Genomic DNA, 17,471 nt, shown 5'->3' on the forward strand with positions numbered 1-17,471 from the left:
CCAAGTTTTTCCTGGTAGAAGTTAAACAGACCAACCAAAGTGACAAAGTTTGACCCCTGCCTGTTTCTTCTTTGTAACTATGTCATTGTTTATCACAACTTATAAAATATTTTGCTTATAGTAGGGCTAAATTTTTCTGTCTCAAGGCTTGAAATAATATACAGTATTCCAAATCTTTAGAAGTTGAATATAAATCAATAGGTTTTTTAGGTGTAGATTTTCTTGAAGACAGATTCTTACTAGATTTGTGCTTATTTTAAAGGAACTTCTGAACTGATTAAGTATTTTCTGGTGTCTCTCACAGCCGGATACCTCCTCCCCCTAGTGACTCATGCGACTTTGATGACCCCAGGCTCTTGAAGAACATTGAAGATCATCACGTAAGGCCACCGTTTTGCTTTTTGGATATTACATAGTTTATGGTGCCCTTCTATTCATGTGTATGTATAGTGTCTTGAAATTTGCTATTTTGGACCTTGGGGAAGTGATGCAGTTTTACTTTTCTGGTGTTAGTATTCAAAGAAGTGATCTTAAATAAATGCTATGAGGTTATCACTCTGCATAAGTTAATGAAGCCTGGATTAAATATGTGGTGAAGATAGAAAGTCGCACAGCAAGATTACGATGAGTCTTACCATGGAATTCTCTAACATTGTGGATTTCTTTTTGCTTTTTAAGATTTCTGCAGTACTATATCTTCACAGTTGTGAATCTAAGTGGTCATGCATTTTGAAAAGCAATCTCAGTATGTTTGGACCAGGATAATTTAGGGAAGAAAAGTAAGGCAGAACAACATGTAACATCCTACTGTGTGCTGAACATTTGCTGTGTATTTCCTCTAGCAATTGAGTCACCCCAGAGAAGTGATAGGAAGCTGCATGGCAATATTGAGTTGGCCAAGAGTTGCCAGCAAATAAATCTAGTAATGAGACTCAGAACCTTAGTCTGTTGGATTCTTAACTATGACATCACATTATCTTGACTATTCCAACAACAGGATTAACTATAGGATCGCCTAAATTTGTTTCAAAAGCTACTTTGAAAATTCCAACTTAGAAAAGTAATGATCAAAACATTTTGCAACCAGTTCAATCAGTAGAGATTAGATCTGATATTTTTTTTTCTGAAAAAAGTTTTAAAGTGAAATACACATGAGCAAAATTAAAACTTCATCATTTCAAAGTTTCGTTAAGGTACAAATATATTTAATATTTCTCTTAATTCTCAGTGAGGAAATTTCCTTTTCTCCACTGCACTTGCCCATTTGTTGATGCTAGAACCTTCCCAGCCATGGTTCTCAAATGTGAGTGTGTAAGGCACCCACGTCCACATGCTGGGGGGCAGCTGCTTCAGCCTCCCGTGATGCTGCTGCAGTGGTCCTAGTCCACACAGTGGGTGCTGCTGAAGTCCATTCTCTGTGTCACACTCACAGGCATGGATGTGGTCTCTTTCTTTGAATTTTAATGTTAGAAGTAGGTCCAGCTACTAGACCAGAGGTTCTCCAAGCAGAAGAGTGGCATCTCAGAGGAAACTTCTGTGGAGGAGGGTAGCTTTAATCAAGGATTTCAGAGGACACATGGGCCTTGCCTTGTGAGGACTTGCTTTCTGAAAAAGGATTCAGGTACTCTCAAATAGTACTCAGAGAGTGCTTAAGTAGCCTAAATGTATCCATTCAGTTTGGGAGGGAGTGAGTGGGAAAGGAGGTAGAAGGCTGTCCTCGAGGCCTGGGAGATTGCTGTTAGTCTCCTTTCATGTTTGTTTTCCTGGCCCAGATCACTGGTGAGAAAGGAGCAGAGGAAGTGAGGTGAGTCTAGTGCAGGGAGTACCTCGGCATCCCAGGGTAGGCTCAGGAACAGCAGCACGTGAGTGTTTAAATAAGAGACTCATTTGTCTATTCATTCATCTTGGTAGTTTATATCAGTCACCTTGATAGGAACTAGGGGAAGAGAGATAAATAAAAAACACTCAAAGGTTTTAATGGGGGGAACCGATGTAAAATCACTAGGAGCCATTGTATACCTCTGAACCTGGCGATAGGTGTGGTACCACTCCCTGAGAAAATGACTTTTCTGTAAAGGAGTTTGATCTCTTTGGTGGGTGTTAGGGCTAATGTAATTGTTGCAATGTGAGCACTGTGGGTACCCATACTAAATGGTATTTGCCTTCACCTAAAGTATGGGGTAGTACAGAAAACCAGTGGACAGAGGGCAAATCTCATTTGGAGAAGAGATCAGTGGGAGACATACTCTATTTGCTGCTGAGATCCCATTTTTGGAATCTTGAAATACTGAGTTCAGATGATTTTATATACACATACAAGACGTGTGCCCTGGGTTTTTGACTGCTGACTACATGCTCTTCTGGAGCCTGTCCTCTCTTGATCTTTGAGTGGAGATCTGAGTTTAGATTAGGATTCCTCTAATGAACATTTCCTGCCCCATGGCCAATGGAAGGCATTTTTGGAAGGAACCCTGCTCTTACAGAAGTTAGAGAGCTCCTTTTTTCTTCCTTTTCCTCCTCACTTTCTACCCTCCTGAGCCAAGGAGCTTGGCTTCTTGACCTTCCAGGGGGAAGGCCAGTGAGAGTAGGGGAAGATGCAGCCCTTATGAAAAGGAAGCCCTGACTTAGGTTATCGTAAGCATCAATGAAAACATAAAGACTTTAAAGGCTATTTTAATAATCTGGACACTCATAGGTCATTAAATGCATAATGGGCCCATGGATTAGAGAATTTATTTTCTAATTTTTTAGTAAAAGCCTACTTGCCTAAGTTTAATATTTTTTAAAGCTATGTTAAAAGCCTTCTGAAATGTTCTTCATCTTGGCTACTGCGCGAATTATCCCATTGACATTTAACTTCTAGCTCAATTATAAACAATGAAGACCACAGGTTCCAATATTTTTCTTTCAGAAAATGTGAGATTGGATTAAATGTACCTAATGCACCTTAAATACAGAGCTTGTTAGGTAACTTGGTTATTTTACCAAAATATGGTTGAGGAAAGGGAAGAAGCATTTCAGGATTTTAGCCTATGGATATCCCACATTCTTATCTAAATTGTCTTGGGACCATTGACTAAAATTAAAGCATTTGGATCAAGAAAACCTTTACTTTCCTCCCAAGAGAGTACTTCCATCTGCTACAGAATTTTTGTTTTCCCTGGGTCATCATTTTTATTTCCTGGGTCCCTTAAGGGACCCATAGTTCTCTTAAGACTATGTTTCTAGCTTTGTGTCACTGATAGCCAAGACAGAATTTGCTTATTAAAGAATCAACCCATGGAAAATTCAATTTTAAACATGGAGCAGTTGTTTAAAATGGATTACAAGTGCCTTCTTAGCGCAGTAGGCAGTGTTTCAGTCTCATAAAATAGATCACAAACTTCTTATCCATAAGCTGCAAATGGAGCTTGTCTCCTTTTTCTGGCTTATTACAGAATGTCAGGTTAACGAGAGAACAAAGTTAGAAAGGTTTTGTCTTAGGGATTTTTTTTTTTTTTTTTAATCTCTAGGAATGTTGTCTGGCCTACCACTCAAAGTGGAAACTTAATTTGCGAGTGTGTGCAACTCTCTTTATAGCTCTCAGAAGTATTTTCTCTTTGTAATCAAAGACCTGCTTTCATGTTTCACTATGGGATGAGGTGATGTGCAGGACTTCATAGTTCACAGATGCAGGAGGAGAAAGTAATCTTTTTTTTTCTTTCCATATACTACATTTTTATATATGTGTTTCTATTTCATTGAATTGTCTGTGGAACTGGTTGTTGCTGATCACCGTTTCCCATCAGAGAGAGAAAATAATAATCCCAGGTCAATGAATTACCAATGTAAGTCCCATTATGGAAGTCAAAGTTGTATTTGGGAGCCTTTCAATATTTCCTTCAACTCCTACCGCTGAGGCCTCTACTGCCAAAGACCAGGCCCAAGACTTAATCGTAAAACTGGCCAAGCTTCTTAGAAGGTCTGTATTGGCAGCCTCACAAAATCATCTGCACCAAAGTCTAGTAGGAAGGAGACACTGGGACTAGGGTTGGGGTCTCCTGGGTAGATGTACCTGAGAACCTGAGACTCCTAGGTTCCTCTGGAACGTGTGGGCCTGCAGAAGTGGTCCACTGCCCTTCATAGAAGATGGTGGCTTCCTCGTGTCCTATGACCAGGTCTCAGCTAAAGCAGATGTCTTGCCAGAAACTGCTTACCCTCCTCAGGGTCTGTGCCCATCTCCCACCTTAGCCACTAGATCAAGCCTGGGGGCACATTTCAGCATGGCAGACAGGGGCAGGATGGCCCTACCAGTTTGGAAGAGGGATTATTCACCGAAAGGGCTGCAGGGCCTGGTGATCCACATCAGCGAGGACTGGGAGAGACTGCCTGAGAGTGGGACGTGACGGAAAGCGGCACAGGGAGAGGATGTTAGAGTGTGGGACTCTTCTGTTGCTGGCAGTCGACAGAATGTCCTGTCTTGGAGAGCTGGTTTTCTAAGCTGCTGTGATGACTCTCAGAAACTTGGAAGGAGTGGGGGCCTCTACATAAAAAGAAATTTATTTTCACTGCAGAAAACAGAGTATAAAGAGAAATATTTTTTTTAATCCCCTAAATCCCTTTTTGTCCTTTGCTGCAAATTACTGTTAACATTTCAACCTATTCCTTTCCATACATGGGGACACCGCAGATATTGAGATCACACTGTATGTAATTTTTTTAAATCCTGCCTTCTCAAGAAATTAACATTATGTTCTAAGTATATCCCCCAAACACTAATAACTGATTTTCCTAGAGACAGTCACTTTTCACTTCAGCAAAAGATTCCATTATCTGACATCACCGTGGTTGATTTCCAGCCTGTTGGACGAGGTGTGGTTAGATGGCTTGGGAGCTTGGTTCCAGCTATGGTGCTGGTCAGGGGTGTGGAGCCTGACACAGTTTTGGCTAGTGAGATATGAGGAGAGGTTGTTTGCAGGTAGGGAAGGCCATCTGGGATCGAAGTCTAGTTGTCACAGTGCTTTTGGGGAAAATTTCTTAGCATTTTTGTAGTGTAGACCTTGGGGAACTTGAAAATCCTCTAACTTTTTGACTTTACTGAACTATAATTGTGCATGTCCTTTTCCCAAAGGCTGATAAGAAGTAGGCATGTGAACAGTTGTGATTTGCTTCCATACAGCTGCTCTTAAATCACATTAACAGGTCAGAGAATAAACTATGAATGTTTTTAAAATACTCATCACTGTCCATTTGTGACTAAAAAACCCAGGCAAAAACTCTGCAAAAATTAGAAAACACAGAATTGCTTTCTGAATGTGCAAATACAAATCTCTCTAGAATGCATAGCCAGCTGCCTATCAAACAGTGAAAAATTAAAGACTCTGGTGTTAAAATAACCCAAGGACAAGGAGGCCTAGTGTCACCCCTGGCTTTGAACACCCTCCTGAAGTGCTAGCCTGAGTGGGCAAGTGAGACCTCAAGTGTATGTGTTAGAAAAGGAAAGAAAACATCATCATTTGTGGGTGATAAAATAATTGTCTGCCTTAAAACCCAGGAGAGTCCCCTGAAACTCAGAGGGCCAGCAAGAGGGTAATTAGACTTGGACATGAAATTCATTTATCAAATTCAGTGTTTTTACTTACATCTGAATGGACACTTGTGAAACATGATAGAATTAAGATTCTATTCATGATATAAAAAGCAATAGATAAAATGCCTAGTGCAGTGCCTCATGTATGGTGGGCATGGAGATAATTTTTGAATGAATAAAAGATAAGAAGAGTGTGCCAGCACCTATATACATATTAGATGTGTTAAAAGTCTTTAATAAATAAGCATTCTGTATTCTTAGATGGGCAAACAGCATTAGGACATCCTAGTCTAATCCCAATGAAAATTATAAAGAGAGTGTGTGTGGGGTGGGAGAAATATATTAAATACATATCCAGGATGGCTATTTTTATTTTTTATTTTTATTTTTTAAGGACTAGGCATGGGTTGCACTGCCTTACAGGGTTTAAGCAATGACTAAGGTAAAGAGCAGACATGGTGTAGAGTAGTGAGTGCTAGGACAATGGAAGAGAAAGAGCAAGGACTCACCTGTTTGGTCGATCCGACATAGAGTCGAGTGCCTTCTGTCTGCGGGGCCCGGGGTTACAGTGGTGAGGAAGACAGATGACCTGCTAGTGCTCTTGGGTCTCACAGATGTGGGAGGAAGCCTGTGAGTGCAGGAGTGCTTGAAATGTTGCAGCACGCCTGTGCTGGAAGAACCCTGGGGGAAGGGCGCACACCTTGTTCTCGCCTGACCCCAGGCTTAGCAGGTCAAGAATGAAGTCCCACTGTTGGTGGGAATGCAGATTGGTACTGTCACTTTGGAAAACAGTATGGAGATTCCTCAAAAAGTTAAAAATAGAGCCACCCTATGTCCCTGCAATTGCACTACTGGGTATTTGCCCCAAAGACACAGATATAGTGAAAAGAAGGGCCATATGCACCCTAACATTCATAGCAGCAATGTCTACAATAGCCAAAATGTGGAACGAGCCAAGATGCCCTTCAACAGATGAATGAATAAAGAAGATGTGGTCCATATACACAATGGAACATTACGTCTCCATCAGAAAGGATGAATACCCCCAATGTTTTCATCAACATGGATGGGACTGGAGGAAGTTATGCTAAGTGAAATAAGTCAAACAGAGAAAGGCAATTATCATACGGTTTCACTTATTTGTAGAACATAAGGAATAGCATGGAGGACATTAGGAGAAGGAAGGGAAAAATGAAGGGGGGAGAAATCAGAGTGGGAGACAAACCCTGAGAGACTATGGACTCCAGGAAACAAACTGAGGGTTTTAGAAGGGAGGGGGGTGGGGTTGGGAGCCTGGTGATGGTGTCAAGGAGGGCACGGATTGCATGGAGCACTGGGTGTTATACACAATGAATCATAGGACACTACATCAAAAACTGATGATGTACTTTATGGTAACTAACATAACACAATAAAAATTTTTTTTAATTAAAAAAAAAAATGATGTTCCAAAAGCAGAGTGATAGTGGACTTCTCAGATGGAGCAAGTGTTGAATTGCAGCCTGGAGGATGAGTAAGAACCGGCTGCAGGGCGGGGGAAGGGATAGCCGTGCTTAAGGAGCTGCCAGCCAGAGCAGTGGGTGGAGCTTGCGGGATGGAAGTGGGAGGAGGAGCTGGAACCGGCTGGGGAGTAGCCGCCAGATCCTGGGGAGCACAGAATCCAGGCTGGGGTCTCAACCTTTGTTCTAGAGGGGGTGGGAAGCCGGCAAAGGGTTCTAAGCCGAGGATGGCTAATCTGACTGCGACGGTTTAACGCATGATCTTGCCCTTATGTCTGTAGCCCACAGCTCCGTGCATACAGGAGTTTCTCACGCTCTTGGCCGTGTGCCACACCGTGGTCCCCGAGAAGGATGGAGATAACATCATCTACCAGGCCTCCTCCCCAGGTGAGGGCCCCGGGCTGGGTGTGCCCTACTGTCCCCTTCTCTGGCAGGTACTTGTCGGGTGGTAGGGGGTGGTAGTCGGGCGGCATGCCCTGCAAAGACCCTGCGGTTTGCCTCTGGCCTCGTGTGGTTTACAGGTTATGGTGACAAGTGATAAAGCCACAGAAAGGTCGTGCTGAGCCCTCCTGACTCTGTAACACTGTGACAGCAAGATGAGACCCCGGCCTTCTTGCATGTCATAGCTGACGACCCTGCACAAGACAAAACTCACAGGGGAGGGAGCACTGCTTCTCTCTTCACTGTCCACCCAGCGTAGATCTTTCAGCTGCTGGTGGAACTAAGCTGGGTGTTAACTCTTGACCCACTTCCTGGCGCACTGAATCCTCCCAGACTAGAACTGAAACACTGCCTCCCTCACTCAGAGAAGAAATTTAGTCAGAAAGTCATGGGAATGTTGCTTAAGTTCCTTAGGGAGAACTTGACCCCCACCGAGACTAGTAGATATGCCATCACTCCTGTCTCCATGACTTCGTTTTGGCTCCTGTCTTCCCACCTAACAGAAGTGCTGCCCCTCAGAACCCTGGTGCTGGGAGTGAGTGAGTGCCTCCTATATCCTTAACCGAACATGGAGGCCAGGCCTCTCCAACTGCTGTGGGTTTGGTTAACTTGAAAAATAACACAGGCTCGGCAGAAGTCTACCATTACGTGTGATGAGTTAATGCCTCATCAACTCTCTTGACAGATGAAGCTGCGTTGGTGAAGGGAGCTAGGAAGCTGGGTTTTGTCTTCACGGCCAGAACGCCATACTCGGTCATCATAGAAGCAGTGAGTGACAAGCCTGGGCATTTCTTCCCCTTGTGCATCACCGACTTTTTTGAAGACTCTGTGTTTGAAATAACATGTCTGATGGAAACAGGATAGCTACATTCCTTTTTTTTTTTTTTTCTTTTTTTTTTTCTGTGAGAAACCAGATCCGTGGTGAAGCTGCTGGTATTACGTGATTCTCTAAGCTTATTCTTGTTGTGTTTGTGTTGCAGGCGTTTTTCTCTCTTGGAGATGCTTCTCCAAAAGTCTTTCATACACTGGTGTGGTTTGTAGTACAGAAGCAAGGAAGCCTGCTCTTTGTTCTGCAGCGGTCAGGGGACTAGCCACATGGGCCACAGGTCCAGAGGGCGGGATCTGCGGCTCTGTCTTTGCGGCCTTGGCACCCAGAGTATTTGCACAGTAGAGCCCTCAGTGCACTGGCTTCCATCTCCCCAGCTGGGGGAGAAGTGAGTTGGCACTGAAGATCTTTGGCATCTGTAGGAGTTTTTTCTTTTCCCTAGGGCCAAGGGTTTATTTGTTTTATGATTGATTTTTGAATTTTCCTGTTCAGGAAGCCTGAGGGAGAAATTTGGTGATAGGAAAAAAAAATGTAAATCAAGAATAACATCCAATAAGGACCCTTGAGGTGGGCAATGGGGGAAATTGCTGGTTAGGATGGGCAAGGTGCTGGCATGTTTAATGCTGACCAGTTAGAGGGGCTGCGTTTTGCTACAGGATGGGTTGATGAGAGCCTGGAGGCAGTTACTGCCATCCTTCCCACCCCTCCATTTGGAACAGATTCATGTATTAGAACAGTTTTTGCCTTCGTGCATCCTTCTATCCCTAGGCCTTGTTAATGCATTTGAAATTCACTTCTAATTTACATAATACATAGTTATTCCTAACTTAGCCGTACTACATTTTTCTCGTACTTATATGCAATACCTAGAAAATATCACCTACAGTGTGCCCATTTCTTGGAGCTTTCAGGTTCTTCTGGAGTGCAGAGATCAAATCATAATTATTTTTATTTTAAAGTAGAACAGAGTAACTGACAGGGTATTGAATTTACTTCATAGAAGCTTCTCATAAATGAAGTCTTTACCCTCTTCGGTTTAAGGAGACTTGACATATGCTATAGGATTTTCTGTCATATGGGTGCTGCTCTTTTCTCTGCATTGCGGTGACGGGGACTGAGCGTAGGTGTGGACTGATGGGACACAAGTGGGAGAGATGAGAAGAGCATGGCTGCTTTTGCTTTGCTCACAGTACTGGATAAATATGGAGATCTAGAGAGAGCCCCCTGGCATTGTCATCATGGCAGTAGATGCTGACCAAAAGTGGATCAACACCTCTTCGTCTTTTTATTAACCTCTTAAGGCCATGTTTCTGGGAGTAAATAAGACTACCTGGTGCATAAGGGTCACAATAATAACTACAAAATCCTGTTTAACTGTAAATACCAGAGTATCCTCAAACCTGCATTCTTTAGGCGGTTACCAGCTTTTTACATGAGGTGGCCCTACTGGTCATCTTAACAGTGAGTCTGGGCTACACATGGTTGCACGGTGGTTGATGTGATAGCGAAGAGGGGTTGGCTCCTGGCAGTCACAGCACTTGTGCCATTGGGCACATTTCTGAATAGGCGTCTCACCAAGTTGGGACAGGCTGAGCAGAATGAACTGGCGGTTGCAGGAGGAGGGGAATAAAGGCCAGTGAAGGCTGGATGAGGTGGGTTGCTGGTTGTATTTCAGGGTGTGTGGAGAAGGGGTAGGGAGTTGTGGTCAGGGCAGTAATGATGGATCGGTGCTGCTGTGTGTCAGTCGTGCACTTGGTAATTTGCGTGTTGCTTCATTCATTGCTTCTCTCAAACCTAGGGGACAGATGCTACCACCATTCCTAAGGAAGCCACATACTTAGTGGCAGACAAAGGATTCAAATTCGTAAGGAACTCCAAAGCCCACATCCTTCCATTGTGATGTAGTAGGGAAATAGAGAGCAGGTTTGATCAAGGAGTTTGAAAGTGGTACACACATAGTCTAGAATCTTCTGGAAAAAATTGAGAATATTGAGGTTCCAACTCTGAAGAACCTGAAGAAAAATAACATTCAATTAATTGCCCTAGAGTCTTAGGCACATCCATAATCCTTATTTCTAAATCTAAAATCCAAAATCCAAGAAACTTTGAATTCTAAAAGTTTTCCCCCCATATTTGGGGACTTAGGCATTCGGCAACAAAATGTAACCAGAACTGACATGAGGTCATTTGTGGTCTTAAGAATCTCAATGTGAATAGCCTTACATTTTGCTGTAGAAAATTGATGAGTTGGATTACAGGGTGTTGCCCCAGAACTCCATGGGGGAAATTATGGCACATGGTGTATGCATACATTTTTATATAAAATTGTAAAATTTTGAATTCAGAAGCATGACCTGCCCCAGGGTTTTAGGCTGACCTGTGTAGCTTGTGTCCTATGTTTTCGCCTGTTAGAAGGGACTGTGTCAGCCTGCTGTTTGACATTCTAGAGAAGAGTGAGAAGCTTCTACCAGAAGGGGGAGCTATTACCCCATAGGACTGGGGAAATCGTAGCTGTTGGAAAGGCCTTTTGCAGGAGGATGGGAAGAGAGAATGAGTTGGAGAGGAGAGAGGGCGGGAGAGGGAATATGTGTATGTACATGTTTGTATTATAGAGAGAGGGAGAGAGAGAGAGAGAGAAAGTCCTGGAGGGACTGGGAGATGTATGTACAGAGAGGTTTGTGATTGGAGACATGTCGTTTTGAGATTTTAATACTTTGCACCTCAGGTAAGAGCCTGCTTTTCTTCTTTTAGATGGGGCAGGAACAGACATTTGGAATCCTTAACGTGCTGGAATTTTCTAGGTATGTTTCTCTTTCATGCAGTTGAAATAAAACTTCCATATATATTTAACAACGTCATCATGGTGTTTGCAAGATTGTATAACATGATTAAATACAGTACCTAAGTATTAAGTTTATTAAATATATCTCCGCAAGCCCTCTCCTCTCTGGAACTTGTGACTTTCATTAAAGAAAGTGAAGTAGATCATTTTTCTTTCTTTCTTTTTTTTTTTTTTCCAAATGAAACCTTATGCTTCCATATCCTCCTCTTTAGATTTCCAGACCTGCTGTTCTGGCATCGGCAGCTGCAGACATGTCTGCATAGTTTGGAGTATGTGATAGGGGCCCTATTTCTGTTGGTCTTTCTTATGTCCCGTGAGGTCCTGCCTCGGGCTCCCTCTGAGCGCTCTCATGCCCAGCCTGGGAAACTGAGGAGCAGCGGCTCATCAGCGGTCCATCGCGTCAGAGACTTTGTCCGAATCGGGCAGTTCTCCTGTATATATTCCAGCTCATTCTTCCCCAGTGTGGTTTATTTAATTTAAGACCCAGGAATATTTGTTGAATAATTGGCTTCCCTTGTTATTAAAAAAAATTCTTAATGATTTGTATCTTTTCTTAACATTGAACTCAGTGTCAGTACTACGGCAAGGTTCTGTTGCTACCTCAAAATTATGTTTTCCCATTAGTGAAAGTGGGGTTTTTCAATAACCTTTGTTAGACAATTCCCACATTTCCTCTGTCGGCTTTAAAGCTGTTTGAAAAAGATCAATTTTTAACCCTCTTGAGGGAAATGCTTTCTAGCCCTAGTCTTTGGTTTTAGGACTGCAAACTTGAGCTTTGGTGGTTCAAGAGCCCTTGAGGATGGGCTTTTAGAGGGAAAGAAGGATGGTTGATAACAGTAGTGGTTCATATAGGGGAGTAGGGACAGTGTCCCTGTTTGTAGAGGTAAGGAACACACTAAACGTTGCTTCAGACTTTTGTGTCCCATCTCTTCTGGATGTCCTGGAGACTATGTTCTTATGTGACTGTGGTAACTGGGACCAGCAGTTATTACAGGGATAAGGAGGAGGAAAGGGAATTGGGTTAAAACAGGTGACTATGGATAGAGACATGATACAGTAAAAACTTTCTGGGGGAATACTAGGGAGTTAAAAGGTTGTTTGTAGTTACAGCTGTGGTTCTATTTCATTTTAGTTGACTCCTCTCTTTCCAGATGCCACTGAATCCTAACAATACTCAGTACTTGGTGGTGGCCTTGCTTTATACATTTAGAAACTGAGATGCTGGGTTAACAACTTTGCTGAGAGAGAATTCAGATCTAGGTCAGACAGAGTGCTGTCGGTTAGGATGTGGGGATTTACACAAAGCTGGGAGAGAATATCCTTCAGTCCTAGGAGCTAAGAGTCCATTGGGAATCCTCTTATGGGGTGGGCAGTCTGGGGCCCACTGTGGTTGGGATGTGTTTCAGGAGGATGAAATGTCTGCAAAAGACATGAGACAGAAGGTGTAGAGAAAGAGCATGCTGTGTCTTCTGGTGTGTGGGAGGCCTGTAAGTGCATGGGAGGACTCGTAGGGGATGAGGCCTGGCTGCAGAGATGTGTGGAGGTCAGTAAGAACTGGAATCTGTAGGCAGTGGGGAGTCATTGAAGGTTCTATGAGTGAGCGTGGGTTGTTATGAAAGAAGAGTGCAGAAGTGTCCATGGTGGAGAGCGGACGGCAGTAATAAGGCACACCTCAGTGCTGAGTCAGGAGTGAGTGTTCTATGAATTTTTAATTTTTTTCTACTCCAGTTAACAGAAGACACAAGGGGATTTTGGACTAAGTGGATTTATAGTGAAGCTTCCCCTCTGCTCCTTACTGGGTGGATTACTAAAATTTTGAGCTGTAAAATAACACTTTTACAGAGTATTATAAGGAGTGAGTTAAATGTGCATAATAGAGGGTCAAATAGTCCATTTCTGTTCTCCTGCTATAAATAGCTATGCCAGGGAGTTTCCATGGGAGGGAAAAATAGGCTTATGTCCATTATATATAAATAAAAAGAGTAGGCAATATCCGGTTAAAGCCCAACTCTGAAGAAAAAAGGTAAGGAAAATGGAGCTTTGCCATTTTTAGGGCTCTCAGATCATCTTTTGATTTGTTGGGTGCTTAATCATGGGGCATGTGTCCTATCATTACAGACCAATGTTGACTGACTATCTCTCTCTTTTCTTACCCCCAAAGTGACAGAAAAAGAATGTCTGTGATTGTTCGGACTCCTTCCGGCCAACTGCGGCTCTACTGTAAGGGGGCTGTAAGTACTGGCTAAGTACTTGTGGGGCGCCCTCGGCAGCTCCGATGTTCTGCGGGCTGTTGTCCCCATCCTGCCCTGAGAGTTTACTCAAGGTCGAAGGGCTCTTTCGGATTGACCTTAAAATTGACCTGGTAGTAGAAGTCCTCTGAAGATCGTGGTGGTTCAGGCCAGCGTGACAGTGGCGGCCTACGAAAAGCTTGCTTTTAGCCAGCAGTTGGTTTCAGAAACAGCAGTTTGCTGTGTCATGCGGAATCCTTGCTGCATGACTTCTGAGTCTCGTTTACCGCTAGTGGGTTCTGACTTTGGGAAGATAGAATGATTCACATGGACCTGTGATAATCTTCTCAGTACCCTGAGATGGTGCATGTGCGCATGTGTGTGTGCACGTGTTCACTAGCAGCTTTTCTTAGTTGTTGTGGTTTGTCATCACTTCAGCGGTTGGAAGCAGTTGGTCTGAGCTGTGTTCTTCAGTGTGTCTTAACTAAACTGGGTTCAGTGCCTCATGGGCTGTGCACCTCCTGGCCAGGGGCTCCTGCAGGGTCAGGAGGCAAGAGTGTATTTGAGCAATTTAGGATGTGCCTGTTACCCTTTCCACTTCTGCATAAAGGTGTTATAAATGTGGGCATGTATTTTGCAAATTTGTATAAATGTAGGCACCATTGTCCCTGATAATTCTCTTGACACTTTTGGTTCTCCCCAGAAAGTGTTTGTTGGGACACATTCATACCCGATTCATTTTCCAAAGCTCATGACTTACTCTGGCCAACACTATTTCTGCTTGCCACTCAAGTATTCTCATACACACTGGATAAGCATCATTAAAACAAAGTTAGTTTTAGAATGCAGACTGGAAGGTTTATATAAGGATAGCCAGTCACAGTGTTTCTCTATTTTAAAGGATAATGTCATTTTTGAGAGACTCTCAAAAGATTCAAAATACATGGAGGAAACGCTGTGCCATCTGGAATATTTTGCCACGGAAGGTAAGTGAAATTTGGAAATGTTGTTTTTAACCGTCGAAGTTGTATTTTCATGTGTTTGTGGCTGATGCTTCAGGGAAGCAGTTGTTTTCTGAATGAACAGTGTGTGTTTCGTGCAGCCCTTGGCTTCCTCATAGGATATACTTTCCTAGTGCCCCCCCCAACGCCCCTACCACCGTGTTCTGTGCCTATGACAGTGACAGGATGTGTGCCAGAGTCCACACTCAGCTGACTCCTCACCAGGAGTACGGACGGAACAGGCCGGCCAGCTCATGACCCGTACCATCATTTTGCAGTTATTGTTCCCCTTCTCAGGAAACTCATGAGGTTATTATCCCTGTCCTTCTTTTGTTATCCCTATGACACTGCCTTACCATGAACAATAATTTGTGGAGTCCACAGAGACTAAGAAAGGAGTTCTCTGAAAGGCCTCAAATAACACTGATGTCAGGGTTTCCAGAAAGGGGACGTGATGAAAGCTGGAGCCTGGCCAGAGTGCCGACTGCCACTTTTCACCTTCCTGCATCCCTAGGGCCATGCGTGCGTGTGTGTGTGTGTGTGTGCGCGCGCGCGCACATGTGTACCTGCTGGAAAGCTCAGGTCGTCCACATGATGGCCCACTGGGCTTTTATTGCCATCTTGAAATGTACCCAGTGCCCCCTCTACTTGCTGGTGCCTGTTCCTTGTACATGCGCATGGGGGCCATGCCCAGCTCCTGTGCTTCTCTCTATGGGGAGTTCACTCTGTGGCTTCCACGTACTCTCAGATTTATACACACAGTGGTTTACAGCAAAATGTGCTGGAGTTGTTCTCCAAGTGCCCTTTTTAGATGCATGAAAGTTGAATTAGAGTGACCCAAAAAGCAGACAGTTTCTTTAATTTTTTTGAGCATGCTGTTTGAAAATGCACCACATGATTTCACCTGGGAGGGAGGGTATCCTGCTTGCTTGGGTCTCTGGATACACTAGGGCTGTTTTGCAGGCTTGAGGACTCTGTGTGTGGCTTACGCCGACCTCTCTGAGCATGAGTATGAGGAGTGGCTGAAAGTCTATCAAGAAGCCAGCACGATACTGAAAGACCGAGCTCAGCGGTTGGAAGAGTGCTATGAGATCATAGAGAAGGTAACTACCTGCGAGGCAGCTGTTGCATGCCCAATGGGGGGCTCCACCGAGCAGAGAACAGTCTTTGGACAGGAACAGTTTCACTCTATAGCCATGTACCCTATTCCTGTACGAATCTCAACCATTATTAGCTTTTAACGAGGTCTTTTTTTGCTTTAAGAAATACTTAGTTTTTATGCGCTACCTGGAAGCTGGAACCACCTTTAGTTAAAGCATTAATGGTATCTTACGAAGTATCAGGTCAAAGACAGTGTCAATGACTCTCAGGGTTTACCTAAGATTAGCCTTCATGAGATCGCTCACCTTACTGAGTTACAGGAGCATCATTCAGTATGTGTCGGCTGCTTGGACTTTGTTCATTCTAAGCATTTTCACACTTACTCTAATAGTAGCTACCTTTGCCGTTGCTACTCCGTATTGCCCACTCTGCCTTTTGTTGCTGTGCCGGGCCTTTGCAGTTTATCCCAAAGCCTTATGTAGCTTTCTAGGTATTGAATTCCCTCAAATCTGGCAGCTGGATTTCACCTTTTTTCTGGTTCATGTCTGCAACCATTGGCCCATTCTTTTTTTGGTTCCTCGAAATCTGAAATCATTAGCTTTTCTCATTCTGTGTGTGTGTGTGTGTGTGTGTGTGTGTGTGTGTGTGTTTAATAACTCTTTGCTTTTATTAATAGTCCATTGTTGTTTGGGTTTTATATTTACTTGTCATTTTAATGGAATTTGATTGGAGTAGAACGGAATTCAAGTGTTTATTTGCTCTGCTTTACTAGAAATAAGCAAAATTACTTTTAGAATCAGAAAACGATTGCATAGATGATGGGCCTGTGTGGCACCAAGCAGTGGTAGTTCTGTTTTCCCACAGTTGGGTAATCAAGCTATGGCGCCCTATCCTGGGTGGGGCCTCAGGGGGCCTCAGGGGAGGTAGGTGCTGTGTGCAGGGGCTCTGGAATCTTCCGGGCCAGCAGGCAAGGTACGGGCTGCCGAGGACCCTCCACCTCCCCATGCATCCACATCCATCCTCACTGTGAGCTGGTCTCCGTGGGCCTGGAAGAAGTTTAATAGGGGCAACATTTGATAGTTCCTCAGTCTTTTTTTTTTTTTTTTTTAATAGTTCCTCAATCTTAAGATACTTCGATATTCTCATCTCTGGCTGTTGAAATGTTAGCATCAGCTGTCCCTTAGTCTTGTGTCTCAGATGAGTGTTATCATCTAGAATCAGTTTTTCTCCTGTGTTAACTGTAACATAATATGTTTGTTACCTATCAGTGGGGTGAGAGGGGAAGTCTCACCTCCTGTGAATATCTGCAGGTTATCTTGCCCATATGCTTTACTGCTAGGTGACTTCTACTCTAACATGCCCATGGTCCAAGAAATCAATGATGAATGCTGGGTTGCCTATGTGTTTCGGGTAGTTCTAATATTGCAGATAGTTTTAGAATGCTGCACATCAAGAGATCACTAATTACCTGCAAGCAAAGGTTTAGTGTAGAGGAAATAAGAGAACGGTTGGACCATTTTGGCTGCCTTTTGGGGTCAGTTTTGTCCTTGATGTTGCTCTTAAGTATGTACCAGTCTGTAATCGAAATTCTTTTTCAATCTAGAATTTACTGTTACTTGGAGCCACAGCCATAGAAGACCGCCTTCAGGCAGGCGTTCCAGAAACCATAGCAACTCTACTGAAGGCAGAAATTAAAATCTGGGTGTTGACAGGAGATAAACAAGAAACTGCAATTAATATAGGTAATTAATTTTAAAATTTCCTGATGTTGGTTTTGTATTGTTTTTAAAGTGTCTGGTAGAAGTGCCTGAGGCTTCCTCAAATCCATTGACAGATGATGTTTTAAGGCCAAGAAAAGTTTACCTAAATCAAATGAGGATGCTTTTGTGAGAGTTATCTGTCTGGGATGAACATTAAAACTCTATCTCCCTGAATTGTATTAAACACACTTATATAAGATACAG

General features: G+C 43.3%; 1 protein-coding gene across 5 annotated transcripts in view; it reads left to right on the top strand.

Annotated features, from left to right (window-relative positions):
- LOC116574179 (phospholipid-transporting ATPase IB) overlaps positions 1-17,471 on the top strand; it is a 595,210-nt gene that overhangs the window by 179,474 nt on the left and 398,265 nt on the right. For all 5 annotated transcript variants that reach the window (XM_032314763.1, XM_032314761.1, XM_032314760.1 and 2 more), the window contains exons 16-23: positions 305-380; positions 7,350-7,455; positions 8,195-8,277; positions 11,087-11,136; positions 13,339-13,408; positions 14,307-14,391; positions 15,370-15,509; positions 17,111-17,249. In XM_032314763.1, coding sequence (XP_032170654.1) covers positions 305-380; positions 7,350-7,455; positions 8,195-8,277; positions 11,087-11,136; positions 13,339-13,408; positions 14,307-14,391; positions 15,370-15,509; positions 17,111-17,249 — 749 coding nt within the window. The remainder of the gene's footprint in view (positions 1-304; positions 381-7,349; positions 7,456-8,194; positions 8,278-11,086; positions 11,137-13,338; positions 13,409-14,306; positions 14,392-15,369; positions 15,510-17,110; positions 17,250-17,471) is intronic.

This window comes from Mustela erminea, chromosome 15 (genome assembly GCF_009829155.1).
Source record: "Mustela erminea isolate mMusErm1 chromosome 15, mMusErm1.Pri, whole genome shotgun sequence".
In the NCBI taxonomy this organism is placed as follows: Eukaryota; Metazoa; Chordata; class Mammalia; order Carnivora; family Mustelidae; genus Mustela; species Mustela erminea.